Raw genomic sequence first — 21087 nt, 5'->3', positions numbered from 1 at the left:
GTACAAAGGGCTGAGGAGAGAGACACTGTGAGGAGACCAGACAAAGTGTCCTACAGCCAGGAGCCAGGTGATGCAGTGAGCCTGCGGGGCCCATGGTGGGTGCTGGGCTCAGCGGGTGTGCGTGTGACTCTGTGACTGTGACCATGTGACTGCTGAAGACAGGGACATCGCAGCTCCCAGAGCTAGGGGCGGATGGTGTTAACTGTGTGAATGCTGGTGTGGGTGGGTGGCCTTGGAACCTGGGGGCTGAGGGAAGTAGTAAACATCGGGGTGACTGTCGGATCATGATGGTAGTCCTGCAAGGATGCTGCAGGATCGTGGGGGTTTGTGTGACTTTGCAGTTCAACAAATTCAAATTCAGTCAATGCTGACAGGGCCCGCTGTATGCCAGGCAACCAGCTAGGAGGAGGAGACAAGGACCCGGCTTTCAGCTGAACGGAACTGGCTGTGGGTTTTGTGTGATCACCTTGCGGATGGCTTGGGGTTGGATGCTTTCTGTCCTTTCTGGCATTAGGTCCTCATGGTAACCATACCCCACTTTGAGGCTAGCCGGAGGAGTGCAGAAAGGAAGTGACTTGCCCAAGGTGACCCAGCAACTCAGCATCAGGGCATGATATGGCAGAGCCTGAGTCCTTCTCCACCATGTCTGTGCCAAGGGTGCAAATGTCTGGTTCTGGATGCCAGCTTGGATGGCCATGGCCCTAGAGACATCTCCCCAAATACATGGCACCAGGCCACCCGGTCACTGTGTTGAGGGGCTCAGAGGTTGGGTGCCCCTAGCTCTCCTTTTCCACGGACCAGACTCCAGGGAGAGAGGTGCTGCTGGGCTCTCAGAGACCGGTAAGGGCCCCATCCTTGCCTCAGGCCTTCCCGAGCTCCTGCCCCCGCCCCCCCCCCTTTCCCTCCTGGTCTCGGCCAGAAGAGGAAAAGCTCCACCCACCTCTCGCACTCTCCCTTCTCCTTTATAAAGGCCGGAACAGCTGAAAGGGTGGCAACTTCTCCTCCAGCCGCCGGGAGCAGCCCGCCTGCCTCCCCGAGCGCCCGCAACCTCCCCCGCTGCCTCTGTGAGGGCTCTCCTCTGGCCGCCAGCGCCCATCTTTCATTCCCGAGATAGAGATATTTTGCACACACGCGCGCACGCACACACACACACACACGCAAAAAAGAAAGAAAAAAAAAAGCCCACCCTCCAGCCTCGTTGCAAAGAGAAAGCCGGAGCAGACGCAGCTCAAAGCCCGCAGAGACCGCCCAGAGTGGCAAGCGGGCGGGCAGACAGACCTACCGACTCGCGCCGCGTCCACCTGTCTGCCGCGCACGGCCCAGGGCACAGCGGGCACGCCGCGCGCGCGGAGCAGCCGTGCCCGCCGCCCGGGCCCCGCGCCAGGGCGCACACGCTCCGGCCCCCCCACCCGGCCCGGGCGGGAGTTTGCACCTCTCCCTGCCCGGGTACTCGGGCCGCCGCTGCAAAGCCAACTTTGGGAAAAGTTTTCGAGGGGAGACTTTGGCTTTGAGGCGCCCAGCTCTGCGCTTTGTGACTTCGGGGACCTTTCCAGAAAACGTTGCAGAAAAGCTAAGCCGGCGGGCAGCGGAGAACGCCTGTAGCCGGCGAGCGAAGACGAACCATCGACTGCCGTGTTCTTTTTCCTCTTGGAGGTTGGAGTCCCCTGGGCGCCCCCACACGGCTAGACGCCTCGGCGGGTTCGCGACGCAGCCCCCCGGCAGTGGATGCTCGCTCCGGCTCGGGATCCGCCCAGGTAGCGGCCTCGGACCCTGGTCCCGCGCCCAGGCCCTCCCCAGCCCCCCAACGACGGAGCCGGGGTCGAAGGCGGCGGCGCCCAGGGGCCATGCGGGTGAGCCGCGGCGGCGGCTGCAGCGGCCTGAGCGCCTGATCGCCGCAGACCCCAGCCGAGCCCATCTCCTTCCCCAGCCCCCGCCCTCCACCCTGGCCGCGGGGGCGGCGCGCTCCGTCCACGCGTCCGGGGCCCCGCGGGGCCGGGCCCGGAGTCGGCATGAATCGCTGCTGGGCGCTCTTCCTGTCTCTCTGCTGCTACCTGCGTCTGGTCAGCGCCGAGGTGAGTTGCGACCGTGGTGGGGCTGGTTCGCTTCATTCATTACCTCCGCCCCCAACCTTTGGCCGCCCCCTCCCCTCCCTGCAGTGAACTTTGGACCCTTGCAGCCCGTGGGCTTGGCGCCGGGCGCTAGGTGACCTCCGAGGGCTGAAACGCGAGGTTCAGGGGGTGCCAGGCTCTAAAGGGAGCGGGCGCGGTGGTTTTCTTTCCCAGGGGCGATCCAAGATCTCCGCGCCTTTAAGCTTCGCGAGAGGGTGTGTGTGGACCTGTCCCCCACCCCTCGGGAACCCGAGAATAAGCCTCTTCCCAGCTGAAGGGAGAGGGGGTGGGGTGGTGCCGAGGGTGCCGAAGACCGCGCGTCCTCCCAAGCCCACTTCGGCTCCAGCTCAGGTTCGGTCCGGGACCCGGCTTGCACGCAAGGTGCGAGCTCGCGCAAATGGTTGCGGCCACGCCGGCCTTCAGCAGAGGTCTGCGTCCCGCCCTGGCTCCCGCTCCCGGTCGGGATGGGCTCCCTCGGGCCCGCACAGGGCATGCCCAGCCCCAGAGCGCGGTCCCGGAGCGGCTGGCGTATTGGGCGCGGCGCGGGTGCGGAGAGACAGGCTTCGGGCACTCGGGATTAGGGAGGAGTGGGGGGCTCTTAAGGAATCCAGCCCTAAGGCGGTGTGTGCCTGCGGCCCCGCCATACCTGCGCCCGCGCCCTGCGAGAGGAATCACCTCTCTCCCTCGCTTGCAGGGTGCGGAGCGCGCCGCCTGGAAAAGCCTGGCTTGCAAGGGAGGTGGGCTACAAAAACGTCTGCAGGAGCTCTCGGGTCGGATCAGTCCCCCGCCCCTCCTAGCCTCACGTAGCAGTGAGTTGGCAAGTCTACCCGGAATCCAGGTGGGAAAGGGGGCGGGGCAGGTAGGAGGCGCGAGGTGGAGGGGATCGGAGGGCGGCGGGGACCGCGGCACGCCTGGGTCGCGTCCCGGAGCCTGCCCCTCGCCCGCTCCCGGGCGCGCTGGCCCCTCTCGGTCTCCTGCGAGGCGCAGGAAGGAGGCGGCGGCGGCGGCGAAGGGGTTACGGTGACGGGCTTCCAGGCCGCGGCCCGGCCTTGGGCCGCCGCCAGCGCAGGTTGTTTTGACCACGCAGGAGCCGTCGCCGTCTCCTTTTGTTCTCGGGGCTCCTCGAGGGCCGCCGGCCGCCCGCCCTGGGGCCCCGCCCTTCCGCGGCCGCCCCCCGCGGCCCGCACCCGGGAGGGAGGACGCGGAGCTTGGCCTGGCCGCCTGCAGGCTCCTCCCGACGCCCCCTCCTCTCCTCCCGTAGCCCCCCGGGCCGCGGCCAGCTGTTGGGGAGGGGGCGCCGGCCGGCCCCAGCTGCCGCTTCGCCGCGGGGCCGGGGGTGGGGGGGGGCTGGGCCCGGTGCCAGGGCGTCCTGGGAACGGCGGCGCCCCCGCCGCGGCGCTCCGCAGCCCACCCCGCTTGGCCCCCCGACTCGCTCACTCACCCCACGCATGCACACTCTTGGCCGGAGGCGATGCTGCGCTCCGGCTGACGGGCGCGCAGAGCGACGGGCACGCACTACCGCGGCCGGGTCGCGCGCCCGCCGCCGCCACGCCCGAACACACGCGGGGCACACGCGCGCGCACCGCACACACACGCACGGTCCCCACACACGCGGCCTGAGCACACGTGCGCACACACCCACGCACGCACGCACAGCCCAGAACCCGCTGTCCCCCGCTGCGCCACAGGTGGGCCCCATGGGCCCTGGAACCGCCTCACCTCTGTAGCGACTCCATTTCCTTCCTGGGTGCCATAAGGGAGAGGAAACAGGGACCCTCCCATTAGGTCCTGGCTCCACAACACCCACATTTTTTTTTTTTTTTTTTTGGTCAGGTCAGCTCCACGCCCTTCAAGCATTAATTACCCTCCCGTGATTAATTTTTTCAGCCACTCCCATGTGGCTGAATATGGTGCCGATGTGCTTGGCGGGCACTGTCATGTCCAGGGCCCTTTTTCGAATCTTCAAGACTGGAGGACTCTGAGCAGCTGAGGGGGTTCCCACCCCCCACTGTTCTGTCCTCTTTGCTGATCCCAGCATGCCCTGGAGAGAGGCTGGGTGACAGCTGGATAAGGCTTTCCCAGGCCTGCCCTTACCATTCCCAGCTTCATCCAGCACCTCCTCCTTCTTTCCCACAGCTCCATGGGTACATATTTCGGGGGGAGGTATGGCCTAGAAGTTGGTGCCCTTCTCACTTTAATCACAGCATCCTTGAACAAATACATGACCCTCAGGAACCCACAGTTGTGTGGTGCTTTGCAGTTTACAAAGCACTTTCCTGCTAAGCCTGAGTAAGCCTCAGGCAGCTCTGGAGGAAGAAACCCAAACCTATGGGCGTGGGGGCCAGTTTAGGCAAGGGGACTCCAGGAGGGCTTGCTGGCAGAGGCGGTCTTGGGGCTGGCCATGTCCCAGGCATGTGTGGACTGAGCCTCAGGCTGAGGCCTCAGCAGCTGGGAAAGAGGGTTGGGAGGTGTGAGGCAGGGCCTGGCGGGGGATTGGCGGATTGGCGTAGGCCTGTGAGGTCCCATCTCCATCAGCTGAGCTTGCTTCTGGGGAGGGTGACTCGCACTGTCATATGATGCCTCCGGTCTCAGCACCCTTATGGTGGGAAAGAGTGAAAAGGCCCCACAGCCCTTTGCCACGCGGCTGCCTTCTGGTTTGCTAATGCCTTAGGTGGTGGGAAATCAACTTCCTGGAGTCTCCAAGCTCTAGAACTGTCTATAAGGTTAGAATTTGGAGTTCTGGTGCAAGACCTAGGAACAATGTGTGTGTGTGTGTGAGATAGAGAGAGAGTGATTGATTCAGCACGAGTGCTAAAGAGGTGTTTGCCATAAGCCTCAAATGTCCCTCTCAAAGTCCCCCCTTGCCCCCCACTGAAAGGCCCCTTCTAGGACAGCTATTTTCATTTTTGGGTTTATGTAGTTGTTTATCATCTGTTTTTCCTCACTGGAGTGTTAACTCCACTAAGAGTTTTTGTCTTAGTCACCACATCTCTCATGCTTAGAACAGGTGCCTGGACTGAGGCGGATGGTCTGTAAATATTTGTGGAAAGGACAGCTAATACCGGGGGCAGCGGAGGGACCAGAGATGTGTCCAGCGCTTGCTGAGTGCTTTATAAACACAGCCTCATTTAGTTCGCAGCCCAGGGCAGCCCAGCATGGCCGTACTGCCCTCCGGCAGGCTTCCTCCTCTGAGCTCCACCCCCGTCTTGAGAGACAAACCCTTCTTTCTTTTCCATGTCTTGGGACTTGGACAGGACAGGGGAAGAAACAAGGAAAATTAGATAGCAAAGGTTCTGTGTATCTCGAACTGGGCCTCAGTTTCTGCGTCCTAAAAATATGAGAAGGTTGGATTAGCTCAAAGTTCCCCAAGAGCAGCAGAGTTACCGGGTCTCTCGAAAATGCAGAGTCCCGGGCCCTGCCTGGTGCTGGGAGTTGGGACAGGCAGGGTGGGGGCAGTGGCTGCCAGGACTGGATTGCTGCGCTGGCCCACTCTCTTTTTGCTCTGACAGTTTTTCTGCTCGAGGGAGAGGTGGGGGTCCCAGGGAGAGGCTGGGCGCAGGTTAAGGAGGGGTAGGGGAGTGGGACGGTCCCAGGAACAATAGGGACGGGCCATGGTAGGTGGGAAGTGCTGCTTCTAAATGGCTTCCGTGGCCTGCCCGGAGGAGGCGCCTTCAAAGGGCTTGGCTTTGGCACCGAATCTAAATTAGGCCCGAGACTCTCAGGCAGGCAGGCGCTGGAGGCCAGTCGGCTTCTGCCTCTGCCAGCCACAGACAACGCCCCTGGTCGCATGGGCAGACCCTGTTGTGTCTCTCAGCTGAACAGAAGGCCGGCAGGCGGGCTGGGGAGTGTGCGTGTCTGCGTGTGAGCTGGGGCCCAGGTAGAGGGTGGGGTCCGGGCCCATTTGATCTTCCAGCCTGCTTGGGAGCAGGTAATTCACCTGGCCTCACACTAGCTGGTGCCCTTCCTACTTTGTGCAGCTGGCGTTGGGGGTGGGGCGGGTGGGGAGGAGGCTGTTTGCCTTGGCTCCCTCGGCTGGCTGTGCCCCAGCTGCCTTCTCTCCACGCCCTCACCCTGCCAGGAACCCCAGGCCTGAGATCTGGGGCAGCTTCTTCAGGGTGCCAGGCCTCTTTTTCCAGCTCTGAGGGGAGCTGCCCACCTGAGGAGACTTCTGGACCCTGTACCCAGGAAAACCCTCACCCTGCGCTCACTCTCCCACACCAAGAGGAGCCTTTGGCCCCAAGCAGGTGCCCAGGCAAGTCTCCGCTCAGGGCACTGCATCCTGGAGCTGGCCAGAGGCTGAATTTCCTCACCCTTCACCCACCCCCAGCCCGGAAGGGACCCATCAGCCCACACTGCCCCAGGCAGTGCCAGCGTGAGGCTAGGGTGCCATTTCCTGTGACCCAGCACAGGGGATAATGCAGAGCCACACACTCTGCCATGGGCAGGCAGCTCTCCATCCACCCATCCATTGTCATCCTCAAAAATGTCCTGCCCTGCTTTCCCTCGGGTGTGCCTGATGACCGCAGCTACAGCTCATTAAATACCCATTATTTGCTGGCTGCTCTGCTAGGTGCAATTACACCTCCCAGTAACCCTGGTGAGGTATTATTAGCCCCATTTAAAAGATAAAGAACCTGAGGTTTGAGGTTGTTAAAGACCTATTCCAACAATCCAGGTTTCCTTGGCAGCTGAAGCCTTTGCTCTTTTGACCCTACAGTTTCTCAGCCTCTGCACTGTTGACATTTTGGGCCAGACAAGTCTTTATTGTGGACGGCTGCCCTGTGCTTATGAGTCTATGTAGCAGCCTCCCTGGCCCCCACCTACGAGATGCCAGGAGCAAGCTTCTAGTCGTGATGACCAAAAAGTGCCTCCAGACATGGCCCCCCTGGGGGCCACTGCCCTGGTTGAGAACCTCTGCTCTGTGACCTGCACTGGGGGAAGAGCAGACAGGAACTGAAAACAGTCCCCAGAAGCTCCTTGGTGGGCTGAGAGAGGGACAGGCCCAGCTCTGCTTGTACTAGCGGTGTTGACCTATAGCCGTCTACTTAATTTTTCTAAGCCTCAGCTTCCTCATCTGGAAGAGAGGGATAAAAATAGTGCTGGCCTCTGGGGATTGGTAGTTAGTACAGCATTTAGCTCAGTGCCTGGCTCGTAGTCAGCACTTAATGAGTTAGCTGTGGTATTATCAAATCCAGGGGCTCCTAGTGAGTCCTGGGCACCCAGTGACCCAATTACTAGAAGCGTGTGTAGGAATGGACTCTCTGCTTAGAAACACAGTGGACTCTGTAGGAGGCTGTTCGTGTGGGGGTTGGGGGAGGACTATCTCAGGTGGTCCTCCTGGTGGAGGAGGTGGGAAAAGCATGCAGGAGAGAACCCCAGGGAGAAGGGGACAGTCCTTCATGCATTTTACCAGTATTTATTGAGCACCTACTGTGTGCTTCTCCCCAGTCTCTATTCTGGGCGCTCCCCGAGGGAGCCTTGGGTGAGGAGGCCTGGATTTGTTTCCATAAGTCATCTCTTTTGCATTGTAGGCTGAATCCAGGGTATCTGCGGGGCCCGATTGGGGTCTGTCTACTCCACCAGGGCTGGCAGCTGCAGCCACCTCTCCAGTGAGCAAGGAAGTCTTGGCATGAATGCAGCATGCCATTTGGTACTGGGCCTTTGGTCCCCTCTCCTGGGGCGGTTAATTGCATCATTACTCTGTAAACAGCCTGGGAGACCCCCACCTTGGCTTTCTTCTGCTGCCTCTTCTGCCAGCCCCTGGGCTGAATTAGAATAAAATGCCTTAAACCCCCCTCGATTTACAGGTGAGAGCCAGGACCAGAGAGGGGCAGTGACCAGCCTGAGGTCACAGGTGGTTATCAGCAGTAGAGGGTGGACTTTAACTCTCTGGATCACTAGTTCTGGGGGTGACAGAACTCTCTAGGGAAGTGGCTTGTCTTGATCTTAGCTGTTCTGTTCTTGGGTTGGGTCCCATGTCCACATTTGGAGCCCACTCAAGGTGTGGTCTCACCTCGGGTTGGAGGGAGCAGCGCACGGTGGAGATGGGGGAGGACAGCAAGGGGCGGTTACGCCAACTCCCCTGCGCCTCTCACACACGCAGCCCCTGGCTCCCTGGCTGCGCAGCTGTGGACCCTGAAGGAAGGACCCTGACTCCCAGCCAAGCTTATTGCTAGGCCCCCAACCTTCCCTCCCTCGAATCTCTCGATAGCCCTAGACACCCAGCCGGGATGATAAGCTCCATGTTCAAGTGAAGAAACTGAGCTCAGGGGTTTCGAGGCATTCACTTTAAAAGCAGTTATGCCCGTGCTTCATCCTGGGTTCCCTGGCTCCGAGGTCGACTCGGGTGGCCAGAGCTGGAACCCCTGGAAGAGGTGTTCCCAGATGCCACTATAGGTGCCAAGGAAATGAAGTTTTGATCCATCACCAGGCTCCTAGCAGAGCTTTTAGGGGGAGTCCAATGGGGCTGGGCTAGAGGTGAGATGACCTTCGGATGGCCTCCCTCCCTGGGAGGCACCTGCACTAAGCCTCCTGGAACTCCAGTTCTCGGAGTGCTCACTGAGCCGACTAGCGCAGAGGCTCCTCCCTTCTTAACCCAGGGAAACTGAGGTACACAGTTATTCAACCTAAGGTTAAACAGTAGTAAGCCAGGCCGTTCGACATGCTCCCCAGGCTCCTTCCACGAGACCATGACATCCTGTGTGTGTGTGTGCGCGTGCACGCGCGTGCACACGTGTACAGGTGCGCGCGTTCACCTGCGCGTGAGTTCAGGTGTGCGGCAGCATCTCACGCATTTTCTTCGTCCGGAGGTGCTGGGTGTCCAGATCGTGCTTCTCAGCTTCTCGTCTGCCCTCACCTCTTTCCCCAGACCTCGGGCATCAGCCCCTCAGGTCTCCCTGGACCATGAGGGACGTGGCCGCATCCTTCCTATCGGGCTGCGCTCATGTCATTGTGGGACCTGTGGTTTCCCTGGAGGAAGCCCGGCTCCGAGTGGGGCCTGTTAAAGTGCTTATTAAGTTTCAAGTGTTTCTGGTAACAAGCCAGAGGAGCTCTAAAAATAGGGTTTGGGTAGGGCACGGGGCATGGGTACGCTTCCAGCCTTCCCGCTGCATCTGAGGATTCCCTTCTCCCCTCTTTGAGTGACAGACTAAATAAACATCGTTAGTACTTGCGGCCTCCTGAGACCATCCGACTCTGCGAGGAGGATTTCTTAAGCACCTCTTGTACCCATGAGGTTGGGAGTGCAGGCTCTGCCATCCAAAAGATGGGTTTTCGTGCAGATTCTGCTGATCATTGGCTATGGGACTCCGACAAAGGGAATCACCTCTCGGAGCCTCTGTTCTCTCATCTCTGATAACTAGATCTCCCATGACAAGTGCTGGCTGTCATTAGCTGTCAGATGTGGAGCCTGTCAGGTCGTGGAGCCTCCCAGAACCCGTCGAATGTTGGGGGAAATGGACGAACACAGTCAAACCTAACTCAGAGCAAGCTGGGGCTCCCACTGCAGCATCTGAGCTGGGTCGGCAGCAGGTTCTGGCCCTCAGGCCTTTGTGCTCCTGGAGTCTGCCTCTTGCCCACCCCCGGCCTGGCCCGTTCCTCTGTCTATGGCCGGGGGAGGCCCTGCAGGAACTTTCCATCGGCGGGAGGGAGCGTCTGTGTTGCGGGGAAGAGGGCCAGGGCTGGGAATCTCTTCCTCCGAGTTCACTCAGTCCCGCGGTGTCTGCCTGGCAGGGAGACCCCATCCCCGAGGAGCTCTACGAGATGCTGAGTGACCACTCTATCCGCTCCTTCGATGACCTCCAGCGCCTGCTGCACGGAGACTCCGTAGGTAAATTGAATCTTTGTCTGGTGCTCTGGGCCTCCTCAGTCCCCAGGAGCCGCAGGCCAGGGCCAGCCTCCCTTCCTTGACAGCCAGAGAATTAGAGGCTTGTCGCAGCCCAGGGAGGACTCGGCCACACCTGTCTGAGGCAGGGCTGAGTAGGCAGACGGGTTGGTACCTAGGCTGTGTGGGGCGTGGCAGGAGAAGCACCCACATGTGGCTCTGGCTTGGTGCAGAGGGCGGGGCGCTGGGAGGAGGTACCCAGCGCATCAGCCCAATGAGGATCCAGGTGAGGACTCAGCCAGGGGGCTGGGGCTAGAGGAGCCGCCTCCCTGCCCCTCTGGCCGAGGGCCTGCTCTGCAAGGTCTCTTGGGGACACCTGGCCTGGACCAGCGGGCAGCCCTGCCCGTGCCCGAGAGCAGACTCAGCGAATGGGCACGTGCTTGGTGGCACACACGTGGCCTGGCTGGCGGGCTGGGTCGGGAAGGTATTTATAAAATGCTGTCTTCAGAGCAAATTCCATTCTATTCTAACCTCTCGCCTATTCCCTGGAGCCCTGGTCAGCACCCCCCCCTGCACCCCCAGCGCCCCTTCCCTCTGGGGTTTTGTCTCTTTGTCACTTTGTAATCCTTGCCCAGAACTGCTATCTACGGGGGACAGCATTTCCTGCCTTTGTTTCCTCTCCCCGTCGAGCCCCTGGCTCCGTCTCAAAAGCATTCCCGGGCCCTTTCAAACTCTCCTGTGCCTGGGGCTGGTGAGGCAGGCGGGAGGGGGCCCCAGCTGGGCCCACCTATTGTTCACCAGGCCCCCCGCCCGACGTCTCCCACACCCCCACCCCATGCCAGACTGGCCAGCCCTGGCCAACACAATGGGGCAACTTCCAAATTTAGCCTTTCTGCTGTTTCTTTCCAAGGTCCTTCACCGCCCCTCCCCCTTGGACAGCCCTTGGGGAGCCCCTCCACACCCCGGGTGGGGGTTGGGATCGGAGACAGGTTTTCAATAGTGGGCCTGTTTCGGGGCATCCATGTGGCTATTTTTTTCCTAATCAACTTAACCTTTCCACAAAACACATCTTTTCCCCATCTCCTCCCCACCAGGGACATTCCAGGGATGGCAGAGAGAAAGGAAGGGAGCGAGAGGGACAGACAGACAGTGCTGACGTGGGACAGTGGGCTAGACGGAAATGCCCCAGTTATAGGAAAGTCTGCTCCAGACGGGACCCCTTGAGAGCCCACGGGGTTGAGCTGAAGCTTTGCTGTTGGCAGGGCCAGTGGCCTGGGGACAAGAGGTGGTCCCAGACAGCCCTCTCTTTGTTTGCTGGCTCTCAGCCATCAGAGAGCTGGAAGAGTCTGCCCACCATTCAACGTCAAGCTCAAAGTCCTCCCGTCCATCCCTAGGCTCCGGCAGCCGGCTTCCAGCCACCTCTCTAGAGAAAAGGACGTCTCCCAGGAGTGCTGATGGTGCTGAGATGAGGCCTCCCGGGCTGGGCAAGGGAGCTGTAGTCGTGACCTTAGGAATGAGTGGACAGCTTAGGGCGGCCATGGGGCACAGGGTTAGAGGGAGAGAGACGGAAGCACGATGAGAGGCTGGGAGACGGAGAGAGACCAAGACCTCGAAGCGCCCCCGCCCCCACCTCCGGCAAGGGCTCCCCCATCCCAGCAGCCCTGACTCCCCACCTCTCTCAGCCTTCAGTCCCCACTCCCACTCCTCTCCCTCCTGCCCTCTCTCCCGCCCAACTGGGCCATTGTCAGGGGCTCCAGAGGGGCTGTGTCCAGGGCACGCGGGTCCCCCCTGGGGATTCTGGGAATTTCTCCATTCAGCACTTCCTATGGGAACGCTGGGTGGAGGGGCATTGGAAAGTGGCCTCAGAGCTCTGGGTCCTTGCCCTGCCCCGGAGGCCGAGAAGGGTTCGCTTACAGTAGCGAGAGAGGGTTATTTTTAACTCCATTGACATGAGTTCTGTCTAAAAAATGTGACGGCAGAGCCAAGAGTGGGACCGAAGGCCCCCCAAGAACACAGCCAGGAACCCACCAACCCCCTCCTGAGCCTCGTGGCCACCCTGGGGGTTGCCTGGAGAGCCCCCTCTTCAGAGCTAGGACTTCGGGTTTACAGGGAGTTGGACCGCATGGGGAGTCTTCTCTGGAGTGGGGGTTCTTCCTGGTAAGGGGCCAGAGGCTGTCCCCCTACCTGCCCCACCCCAGCAGTAATCAGAGTGTGTCTCCCTGTGCCTTCTCTTGCAGATGAAGATGGGGCTGAATTGGACCTGAATTTGACCCAGTCCCATTCCGGAGGCAAGTCAGAGAGCTTATCCCGAGGGAGAAGGAGCCTAGGTAAGACTGAGGGTGAGAATGGGGGTGCCTCAAAGGTGGGGGCCCCGGGAGGGGAACTGGGGTGTACAGCTGCCCGAGGCTGCGAGGGAGGGCCTCGTTTGTTCCACACTCAGGGGTGGGTTGAGCTAAGAGAGAATAACACCCTTAAATAACCCTATATTGAGTTGAGTCATCTTGCCCCACCCCCAAAACACACTTTTCCCTAAATATAGTGTTTTTAACTTCATTCGTTTATTACTTCGACTCTTAGAGATAGCTCTTATTAACTCTATTTTATAGAGTTGGAAACTGGAGCCCAGAGAGGGTTAAAGAAGTGGCCGTGGTCACACAGCTAGCATGTGACAGAGCCGGGGTCCCCACGGCTCTTCCCGGTTGGACCCAGTGCCATGCTGGCTGCACGTCTCTGCTGTGGCTAAGGGCTTTGGCCTGGGACAGCAGGCGTGGAAGTGAGCCTGGGACCGGCTGCCTCCTGCTCTCTTGCAAAGGCCAAAAGGAGAATGTAGATCACTAGGTCCCACGGAAGCCTTCCCAGGGGAGGCAAGTGCTCACCGCAGGCCCCTCCTCCTGTCTGCCCACCTCCAGTCGCCGAAACACTGTAGACAGTGGCTGTGGGGACCTCCAGAGCACAGCTGGTAGCTTGGGATCCCCTTTTCGCTCTGTCAGTTTGGGCAGCTAGTTCAGCAATCAGAGCCTCGGTTTCTCTCCGTGTGAATAATGACGGGCCCCAGCGTTGACCGTACACTCGCCGCAGGCCAGCATCGTGCCGTAGGTCTGCGAGTGCTGTGTGGTCGCCGTTATTATCCCATTTCGTAGATGAGGAAACGGTGGCTTCGAGAGAAGCAATGGCGTCAGGATAGATTATAGTGTAAAGTGGCAAAGTAATGCGGTTACAAGATGCCGCTTGAGTAAGGGCCACACCGCGGGCACACCCACAGAGGTGTGACGTCACAAGTGCAGTGGCCGAGGGCTGGCAGAAGGACCCTGCCGTCACAGCATGCCAGCACTGTCTGAATCATCTCACTTGAGCTTGATGATGGTTCTTGGGTGTAGAGCTCGTCCTCCCCATTTGCACATGGCAACACTGAGGCTTGGAACGTGTCACCTCCTGCCCAAGTCCCACGGCTGATTGCAGCCAGGACTCGAAACCTCCCCCAGGGCGGAAGGGGGAGGGCATCGGCCAGCCATTCTGGAGGGAGAGCAGTCAGAGAGGCATTCTGCTGCGCCTTCCTGCTGGGCGTGGGTTCTGGGCAGGCCCCCCCCCCCCGCCCCTGAGAAAAGCCCCCTCTCCGTTCAGACGCCACGACGGTCGCCGAGCCAGCCATGATCGCCGAGTGCAAGACCCGCACCGAGGTGTTCGAGATCTCCCGGCGCCTCGTCGACCGCACCAACGCCAACTTCCTGGTGTGGCCGCCCTGCGTGGAGGTGCAGCGCTGCTCCGGCTGCTGCAGCAACCGCCACGTGCAGTGCCGGCCCACCCAGGTGCAGCTGCGCCACGTCCAGGTGCGCAGGCCCCGGTCCCCGGGCTGGCCCACCCCGCTGGCGCTCGTGACTCACTGACCGGGCTTCCAAATGGGTCAGAAGGCATCCCTGGCAGGCCACAGGGCCGTGTCCAGAGAGCCGGCTCAGGAAGCTCTCCAGACAGGTGTGCTGAGCACGCGGCATGAAGTAAAGGGTGCTGTCTCGTCCTCTGCAGGGGGAAAATTCCAAAACGTCTCTTAAAGAGACGTGTCTACAAATATATTAGACACTCAAAACGTTCCAGGCAGCTGCTCCGATTCTGCCAGAGCTCCCCCTGGCCTCCACCCCCCCGCCCCCCATCCTGGCCTGCCAATTTTCTTTACTCTTCCAAGAGAAAGGTCCCCCTACCTCTGAGACACCTGCTCTCCTCCCTTTGACAAGCTTTGTCTTCAGTAAGGAGGGTGCAGGGACACTCCAGGCCACAGACACTTGTAAGAGCTGGGGCAGCCCCCAGCACAGTCGGAATGCCGCATTCTGCCCCTTTTCTGGAAAGACCCACTCTGACTCAAGGGAAATTTTCGAGTCGAGGCTGTCCTGGGGAGTTCCTGATCTCGTGCCAGGCAGAGCAAGGTCAGGGAAGCGTCAGGTGGCTTCTAGTTCATGGTGAAAGGTTTCTGCACGCCCTGGGCTAGGCTCGCCCACACGCTGACTCCGGCTGGGCCGAGCTGCTGGGCCACTGGTGAGCCCCACTTTTGCTGAGTGCTCTGGCGGCTTTGCCACGCACCCCTCCCCTGCAGTCAGCCATGGCCCTTCTTCTTGCCCCCCTTCCACCCCAGGCCTGAGCCCCGTTCCCAAGATTACAAGTGTTATTTTCCACCGCACCACACACTGTCTTGGTACCTTCTGTACCCGACACTTCCAGCCTTATGGATGGACACCTGACAGCTGACCTCCCCCTTCTTTACTCCCTCCTGGATAAAGCCTCCCCCCGCTTCCTTCCAGACAACCATCTCCCCGCCTCTGCCATAGCCCCTGACCTTGGCTGGCGCTCCAGGAATGAGGACACCACGGGCCCCACGCTCCACCCGGAAATGCCTTTCTCCCTCTCTGGGAGTGCCGAGGGGGGTTGCAGCCAAGCTGGAGGCCAGGTCGGGAGGGCTTGTTTTGATGGAACAGCTACCAGAAGGGCAGAGGGCAAGGTCCCGCTATTGTTCGGGCCACAGTGTCTGCCCTGCCGCTTTCCTCGTTCCAGGCTTTCGAGGAAAGATTCTCCACAAGGAGCGATGGGGTGGGAAGACCGAGCAGGCGCCTCCCTCTGCCCCTGCCTGTGTGGTCTTACAGAGGCACTTGGGTGGTTCTGTCCTCCAGGTGAGAAAGATCGAGATTGTGCGGAAGAAGCCGAGCTTTAAGAAGGCCACAGTGACCCTGGAGGACCACCTGGCATGCAAGTGTGAGACGGTGGTGGCCGCAAGACCTGTGACCCGAAGCCCAGGGAGTTCCCAGGAGCAGCGAGGTAACTGTTGGTTCAGGGTCTGTCTCTGATGGGCCAGCCCAGCAGCCCCCTTTTCCTGTGGCACCTGCTGGCAGGGGGATAATTGGATCAGGCGTGCTCACCCCTGGTTAAATTCATCTGAAGGTTTCCATCCATCTCACTGAAGACAATCCAGATTCCTCGCCCACCTGCGAGGCCCTGTGTGAGGCCACGGTCCCCGGTTGGCCCTTTGGCCTTGCTGCCAACCAATCCCCTTCACTATGCCACTCCAGCCAGCTCGGCCTTTTTGAGTAGCCGAGTATGTTTCTGCCTCAGGGCCTTTGCACGTGCCACTCTCTGAAACTCACTTCTCTCAGCTCTTTACAAGCCTACTTCTTCTGTTCATTTGGGTCTCAGCTCAGAAGTCACCTTCTCCTAGAAGTGTACCCTGACCACCCCATCCACAGTAGCCCCCATCCCAGACTTGTTACCACAGCCCTCTACTCTGTCGAAGGAGTGTATGACATGAGGAGGAACCAGGGCCTGAACGAGAGAAGACCTCACGTGCATCGTCTTCAGATAATTTGACAGCTTGTCCCGTGGATGAGAAGTCAAACTAATTCCTGTTGCCGTGAGGAAGGAATTAGGAGCAATGAGGCAAAGCCAGCAGAGAGATTTTAACTCCAAAAACTAGTCAGGGGTCGGTGATGGAGTTATCTGCCTCGGGATGTAGTGAGTTCCCTGTCTCTGGAGGTGTGTAAGTAAAGGCTGGGTATCCTTGCAGCAGGGGCGTGACAGACAGGGTTCAAGCATCAGATAGGTAAGTGGAATCAGAGTTCCGTTCCTATCCTAGGACTTCACAGATTCACAATTTCAGGGGCATAGTTTGACTTAAAAGACTTGAAAGGGATCAAAAAAAAAAAAAAAAGGATCTGCCCCAATCGCTTCCTCCACATTTTATAGAGATGTTGCCTGAGGCCCAGAGAAACTGAGGTCTAGGCGGAAGTCACTCAGCGGGCCCCAGGTCTTGCGAAGTCTCCTCCTGCGTTCTTGAGACTGTATCCGGCTGCCTTTTCTCCCTGAATTATTTGCAGCAAGGATCAAAGGAGAACCATTAAGTTAATGCAGTTAGGTGAGCCTTGAAAAATCACAGAAGCGACTGTTTCGATTGTCAGTAACTTTCTCCTGTTAGGCGACAGCGGTCTCACCGTCATTTCTTACTCATTTCTTACTCACGAACCTGCCGAAGGCAGCGCTGTCTCTCAGCCTCTGTGTCTTATTCTCAGAGCTGAGCTGAGGCCTGGATGCCCCGGGAAGGCCGATGGTTTGACAGCTTCACACTGATGTGCTGTAAATTAATTATAGAATTAACATGGAGAATGATTTTTCTCTTCGGGAAACATTATATTCTTCTTCATGTTGAGAATGGGGTTGTTTAACGTGCATTTGTTTCATGCGATTTTCCAAACCGCTTTCTTGGGAGGCATGTCGAACTGATGAGCATGTAGATAACGTCTTGGCATGTGGTTTTAGCATTTGGCTCTGGGTGACAGTACTGCTGGTGGCTGTGCACAAGCTGGGCTAAAGCTTCGTGGTGTGGCCCCTGTGATGTGGTGGTCAGCGTCAGACCTGTGGGCTCAGATTGCTCCTCTGTCAACTCGTGAGCTGTGTGACAGCCTTGAGCTGGCTTGGGCTTTGCCAGCCCAGCATCCTGCTGGTGGCCCAGTCTCTGGATCAGAAACTCCAGGCCTGCCATGGCTCTCCAGAGTGCAAAGTCCTCGAGTCCCCAAATCATACAGATGGGCTAACTGCCTCACAGGGACTTGTGTCTGCAAAGCAGGAGGTCAGCTATTGACCCCAAAGAGTCGGGTGGGCCAGGGAAGCCTCCAGGAAGTGGTATGCCTTGGCCTTGGCAGAGAAAGCTTTCATTTTCTACCGAGGGCCCAGGAGGAAGAGTTGTGAGCTAACCTTGACCGATGCTCGCAGGCACCGTGATTTACAGCGGGGGGTGGGGGCAGGGCTGGCAGTCTGGACTCCAGGGACCGACCCCTGGGTACGAATCCCAGTCTCTCTGTCTCAGTTTCCTTATCTGTCACACGTAGATACTTGTACCTGTTGTGAGCTTCGAACATTGTCAGGTTCATGGTAAGCGCTAGCTAAGGGTTTCTAGCTATTTTCATGTATTATTTCCTAACCCTAGGAGGCCAGGTCTGCTGGCATCTCAGCTTCGAAGATGTGGAAATTGAGGCAAAGAGAGTTTGTTTATATGACATGCCCCAAACCACACGACTAACCCATGGGAGACCCAGGCTTGAACGCGGGTGGCCTGAGCCACCGCCCGAGCGCTGGCCTGGGCCCCTGTGCTGCTGCTCTCCGTGGAGAGGGCCAGGCAGACGACCGGCACGACCAACGGGAAGGCCCAGCTCCGAGGTGGGGGGTCTGGTTCCGGCCCAAAGCCAGCAGCTCCCCCGTCACAGGACTGCAAGGGGCTGAGAGGTCGGTGGGAGGAAACCTCGACAGGGGATCGAGCCAAGGAAATGAGAGAGAGTTTACAACAGCCCCTGCCGCTCGCCGATCACGGCTCACTCTGAACTCCGTGGCAGAGACGGCGGCCGTTGCCTACTCTCCGGAGTCTGTGGGCTGGCGGGGCTCGGCTGGGTGGTTCTGCTGCTGTCTCTTCCAGTCGTAGTCCGTCATCTGGAGGCCACACCAGGACAGCTGGGCCTGTGTCCCTCTCCCTTTTGTCCAGGGCCTCTCCCCCACCCCAGGGGGCCCCTCCCTGGCAGGGTGACCAGACCTCTTATGTGGTGGCACAGGGCTCCCCAAACTGCAAAGGTGGGAGCTACCAGGACTTTTAAAGCCTTATGCCTAGAACTCTACCCGCTTTTGTTGATGAACAGACCCAAGTCCAGGCCAGATGCAAGGGGCCTGGGGGACAAAAGGGGACATCAGTGGGGTAATGACCAAGACCTCGAAGCTGCAATCCACTCCCCTCTGTGTTTGCCAGCATGCTGTCCTTTATTCCTTCCACCAGTCCTATCCGGCAGGCAGTCTTCTCACCCTCATTTCACAAATGGGGAAACCGAGGCACAGGGTGGTTCGATAATCGTTCCCAGGGCACGTACAGCTGGTGAGCGGTGGACTCAGGATTTGAACCCAGGAGGTCTGGCCCCTTCCCTCAGCCCAGAGGCTCTGGGGAGGTCAGCGGCAGGCCTTGGTCAAAAGGGATAGACGTCCCCCCACCCCCCGCCCCTGCTGCCGCGGTGGCTGTCTGCCTGCTCACAGGTCCTTTCTTTCACTTGAGCAGCCAAGACGCCCCAAACTCGGATGACCATCAGGACAGTGCGAGTCCGCCGGCCCCCCAAGGGGAAGCACAGGAAGTTCAAGCACACGCATGACAAGAAGGCGCTGAAGGAGACCCTTGGAGCCTAGGGGCATCTGCAGGAGAGTGCGGGCAGGTGAGGCCCAGGAGGGGAAACCGAGGCCCAGAACCCTGTATTTCCATGGCCTGTGGCTTGGGCTGTGGGAAGGGTTGGGCTGTAAGCTCTGATTCTCTCTGCCCACTCATCGACTGAGTTTTCCCACAGAGCAGGTGGATGGGGGGCTTTGGAGACCCCGGCCCAGCTGTGTCCCAGCATGCCCTCAGAGAATGGGCAATCCAAACCTTACCTGCCCCAACCCCAAGCGCTGCTGGAAATCAGGAGCAGCTGGTTGACCCCAGCTCCCTGCCTCCAGCAAGGGGGGCACGTGAGTGTGGTGTGGACGTCCTAGGCTGTCTCTGAGCCCCGTGTCCCTCTGCTTGCCTTGCAGGGTTATTTAATATGGTATTTGCTGTATCGCCCCCATGGGGTCCTCGGAGTGATAATATTGTTCCCCTCGTCCGTCTGTCTCGATGCCTGATTCGGACGGCCAATGGTGCTTCCCCCGCCCCTCCACGCACCCTTCCGCGCCCCCTGCCAGCGCGTCTTCCCTCCGCGGCCTCCAGCGTCTTGCCCGGAAGCTTGAGAAGGAAACAAAGGACCTGGACTCCATTGCTGTCTTCCTCCCCTGACCCCAAGGATCTGGGATAAGAGTCCAAGAGAAACTGATGGGGGAAGGGGCTCCCTCCCCCAGCGCCTGGCCCAGGCCACACCTGAGCACTGCGGGCCGGCCCAAGGAACCCTGCACGTGGGCCTGAGGACCTCGGCATGGCCCGCTTGGTTCCTGGACGCAAAGCCTGCTCTGATGCGAGCACCCACAGGCAATCCAGGGTGCGTCGTACTCCTGCGGCTGAGAACAGGTCGGGGAGCACGGACTGGAGAAACCGCCCCCCGCCCCCCACACACACACAGCGCCCGGGCCTAGTCACCTCTCCTGGTCACCTCTGCTCACAGTGGCTTCCTTTCATTTTGCACGTATGACATCTTTGAAGATGTGGACTCCTCCGGGCACGTGCGGCCTGAGCACCAGGCAGCCAGGTGCCCTCTCAGAGGGGTTGGAGGTGACGTGTGCTCCGGAGGTGGGTGCAGATGGCGACCTGGGCGTCCGCCGCCTCCTCCCACCCCCCGTCGCGTCCTCCAGTCTCACCCCTCCCCCTCTGCCCTGCAGCTTCCTCGTCCTGGCCCTTCGGTCTGCTCCACCAAGGGGGCCACCTTTCCCGAGGCTCCCAGTGGCCCCAGTCGCTGCTCCCTGGAGCAGAAGACCAGGGGCCGGGCAGCAGGCGGCCTGTGCATCGTGTCCCAGCCCAGCTCAGACTGCCCGGTGAGTGCGGCACACGGGCACTGCCTGTGGGGAGCACTGTCCCCATCACAGATGTGGCCGATCCGTGTATTTATTATGACGGTTTTCTGGCAGCTGGAAGTAAAGTGTCTTGAGGAAAGGGGTCCTTTTCCTGACTGACACAAAGGCTCTGAGTGGACTAGCTGCGCCCCCGCCACGGCCCCTGGCTTGGAGCTGCGGGGCAGGAGCGAGTTCGTGGTGGGGAGTGCGGGGGGCAACCCAGTGTCCATCCGGCCTTCGGTTCCCCAAGTCCTCGGCTCAAGCAGGTGTGGAAAACCCAAGAGAAAGTCTCTTAAGGGAGGGGGCAGCCTTTGCGCCCCCATGCACACTCCCCCCCAACTTAGATGCTTTAGAGTTCCACCTCTGGTAGCTCCTCCCAGGAAACCAGCTCCTGGGCTGGGAGCAGGGAAGCCTGGAGAGGTCCCCAGGGCCCCCTGGGGTGGGCTCTGAGCTCCCGCCTCCCTTCCCCCTTCCCACTGCACTTCCCCTCCCCCTCTCCAAAATCTGCTTCCTTCAGTTTGTAAAGTCGGTGATTATATTTTTGGGGGCTTTCCTTTTATTTTTTAAATGTAAAATTTATTTATATTCCGTATTTAAAGTTGTAAAAAAAAAAAAATAACCACGAAACCAAACCAAACGAATCCTCCAGAGGTCTGTCTGTTGGCATCGTGCGTGGCAATTACCCTTTCTGCGTTGGCAGGGTTCGCTGACAGCTTGCTGTGTGTTCCTCTCACTCTAGGAGGCTCAGGCGCGCACTCAGGCACACACGCGTTCACGCATGTGTGCACACAGACGTGGGCGCACTGCTCTGAGGGAGGCCTCTGTCTGGGGGTCGGTAAGAGCCATACAGCCCACTCTGCAGGTCTTGGTCCTGCAGCAGCTCCTGATACCTGGAACCCAGGTCTCAGCCCTGTGCCTCTCACTGGCAGTGGCCAGAGGTGGCTTTCTCCAGCCCGAGGGTCTCCGTGAGAGAAGGAGAGCCTCAGCATCGCAGCGTGGGACTGGCTGTGGGGAGGGGGTTCCCGCTGTGGGGAAGGCTGGAGGAGGTCCTGGAGGGGCTGTGGGATTTTTCAGAAGGAACACAATAAAAGTTGGGTGTACGGTCTGATCTTGGCTCAGCCCTTAACTTAGCCAGCCATCTGG

At 59.5% G+C, this 21087-nt stretch overlaps 1 protein-coding gene across 3 annotated transcripts; it reads left to right on the top strand.

Moving 5' to 3' along the window:
• Window positions 1-986: 986 nt before the first annotated feature.
• On the top strand, window positions 987-21052 carry PDGFB (platelet derived growth factor subunit B). Of its 3 annotated transcripts, XM_016128899.2 has the most exons (8): window positions 987-2072; window positions 2803-2946; window positions 9840-9936; window positions 12168-12257; window positions 13552-13757; window positions 15084-15228; window positions 18494-18644; window positions 18997-21052. In XM_016128899.2, exons 1-7 carry the CDS (start codon window positions 2010-2012, stop codon window positions 18616-18618), a joined length of 870 nt encoding a protein of 289 aa, XP_015984385.2. In that variant the 5' UTR covers window positions 987-2009; the 3' UTR covers window positions 18619-18644; window positions 18997-21052. The 3 variants fall into 3 exon arrangements, with proteins under 3 accessions (XP_015984385.2, XP_015984386.2, XP_015984384.2); XM_016128900.2 differs by lacking the exon at window positions 2803-2946 and having other exon boundaries at window positions 990-2072; XM_016128898.2 differs by lacking the exon at window positions 987-2072 and having other exon boundaries at window positions 2500-2946.
• The last annotated feature ends 35 nt before the right edge of the window (window positions 21053-21087 follow it).

Source organism: Rousettus aegyptiacus, unplaced genomic scaffold, assembly GCF_014176215.1.
Source record: "Rousettus aegyptiacus isolate mRouAeg1 unplaced genomic scaffold, mRouAeg1.p scaffold_m13_p_2, whole genome shotgun sequence".
NCBI lineage: Eukaryota > Metazoa > Chordata > Mammalia > Chiroptera > Pteropodidae > Rousettus > Rousettus aegyptiacus.
The sequence above is the reverse complement of the archived record's forward strand: the minus strand, read 5'-3'. Positions and strand labels throughout refer to the sequence as shown.

Bases quoted from the DNA above. Each gene is read 5' to 3' on its own strand.
- PDGFB (XM_016128898.2), top strand. From the start codon at position 2,506: ATGGTTGCGGCCACGCCGGCCTTCAGCAGAGGTCTGCGTCCCGCCCTG. The intron at 2,947-9,839 runs GTGGGAAAGGGG...TCTGCCTGGCAG, and splicing joins CAAGTCTACCCGGAATCCAG to GGAGACCCCATCCCCGAGGA. The intron at 13,758-15,083 runs GTGCGCAGGCCC...TCTGTCCTCCAG, and splicing joins TGCAGCTGCGCCACGTCCAG to GTGAGAAAGATCGAGATTGT.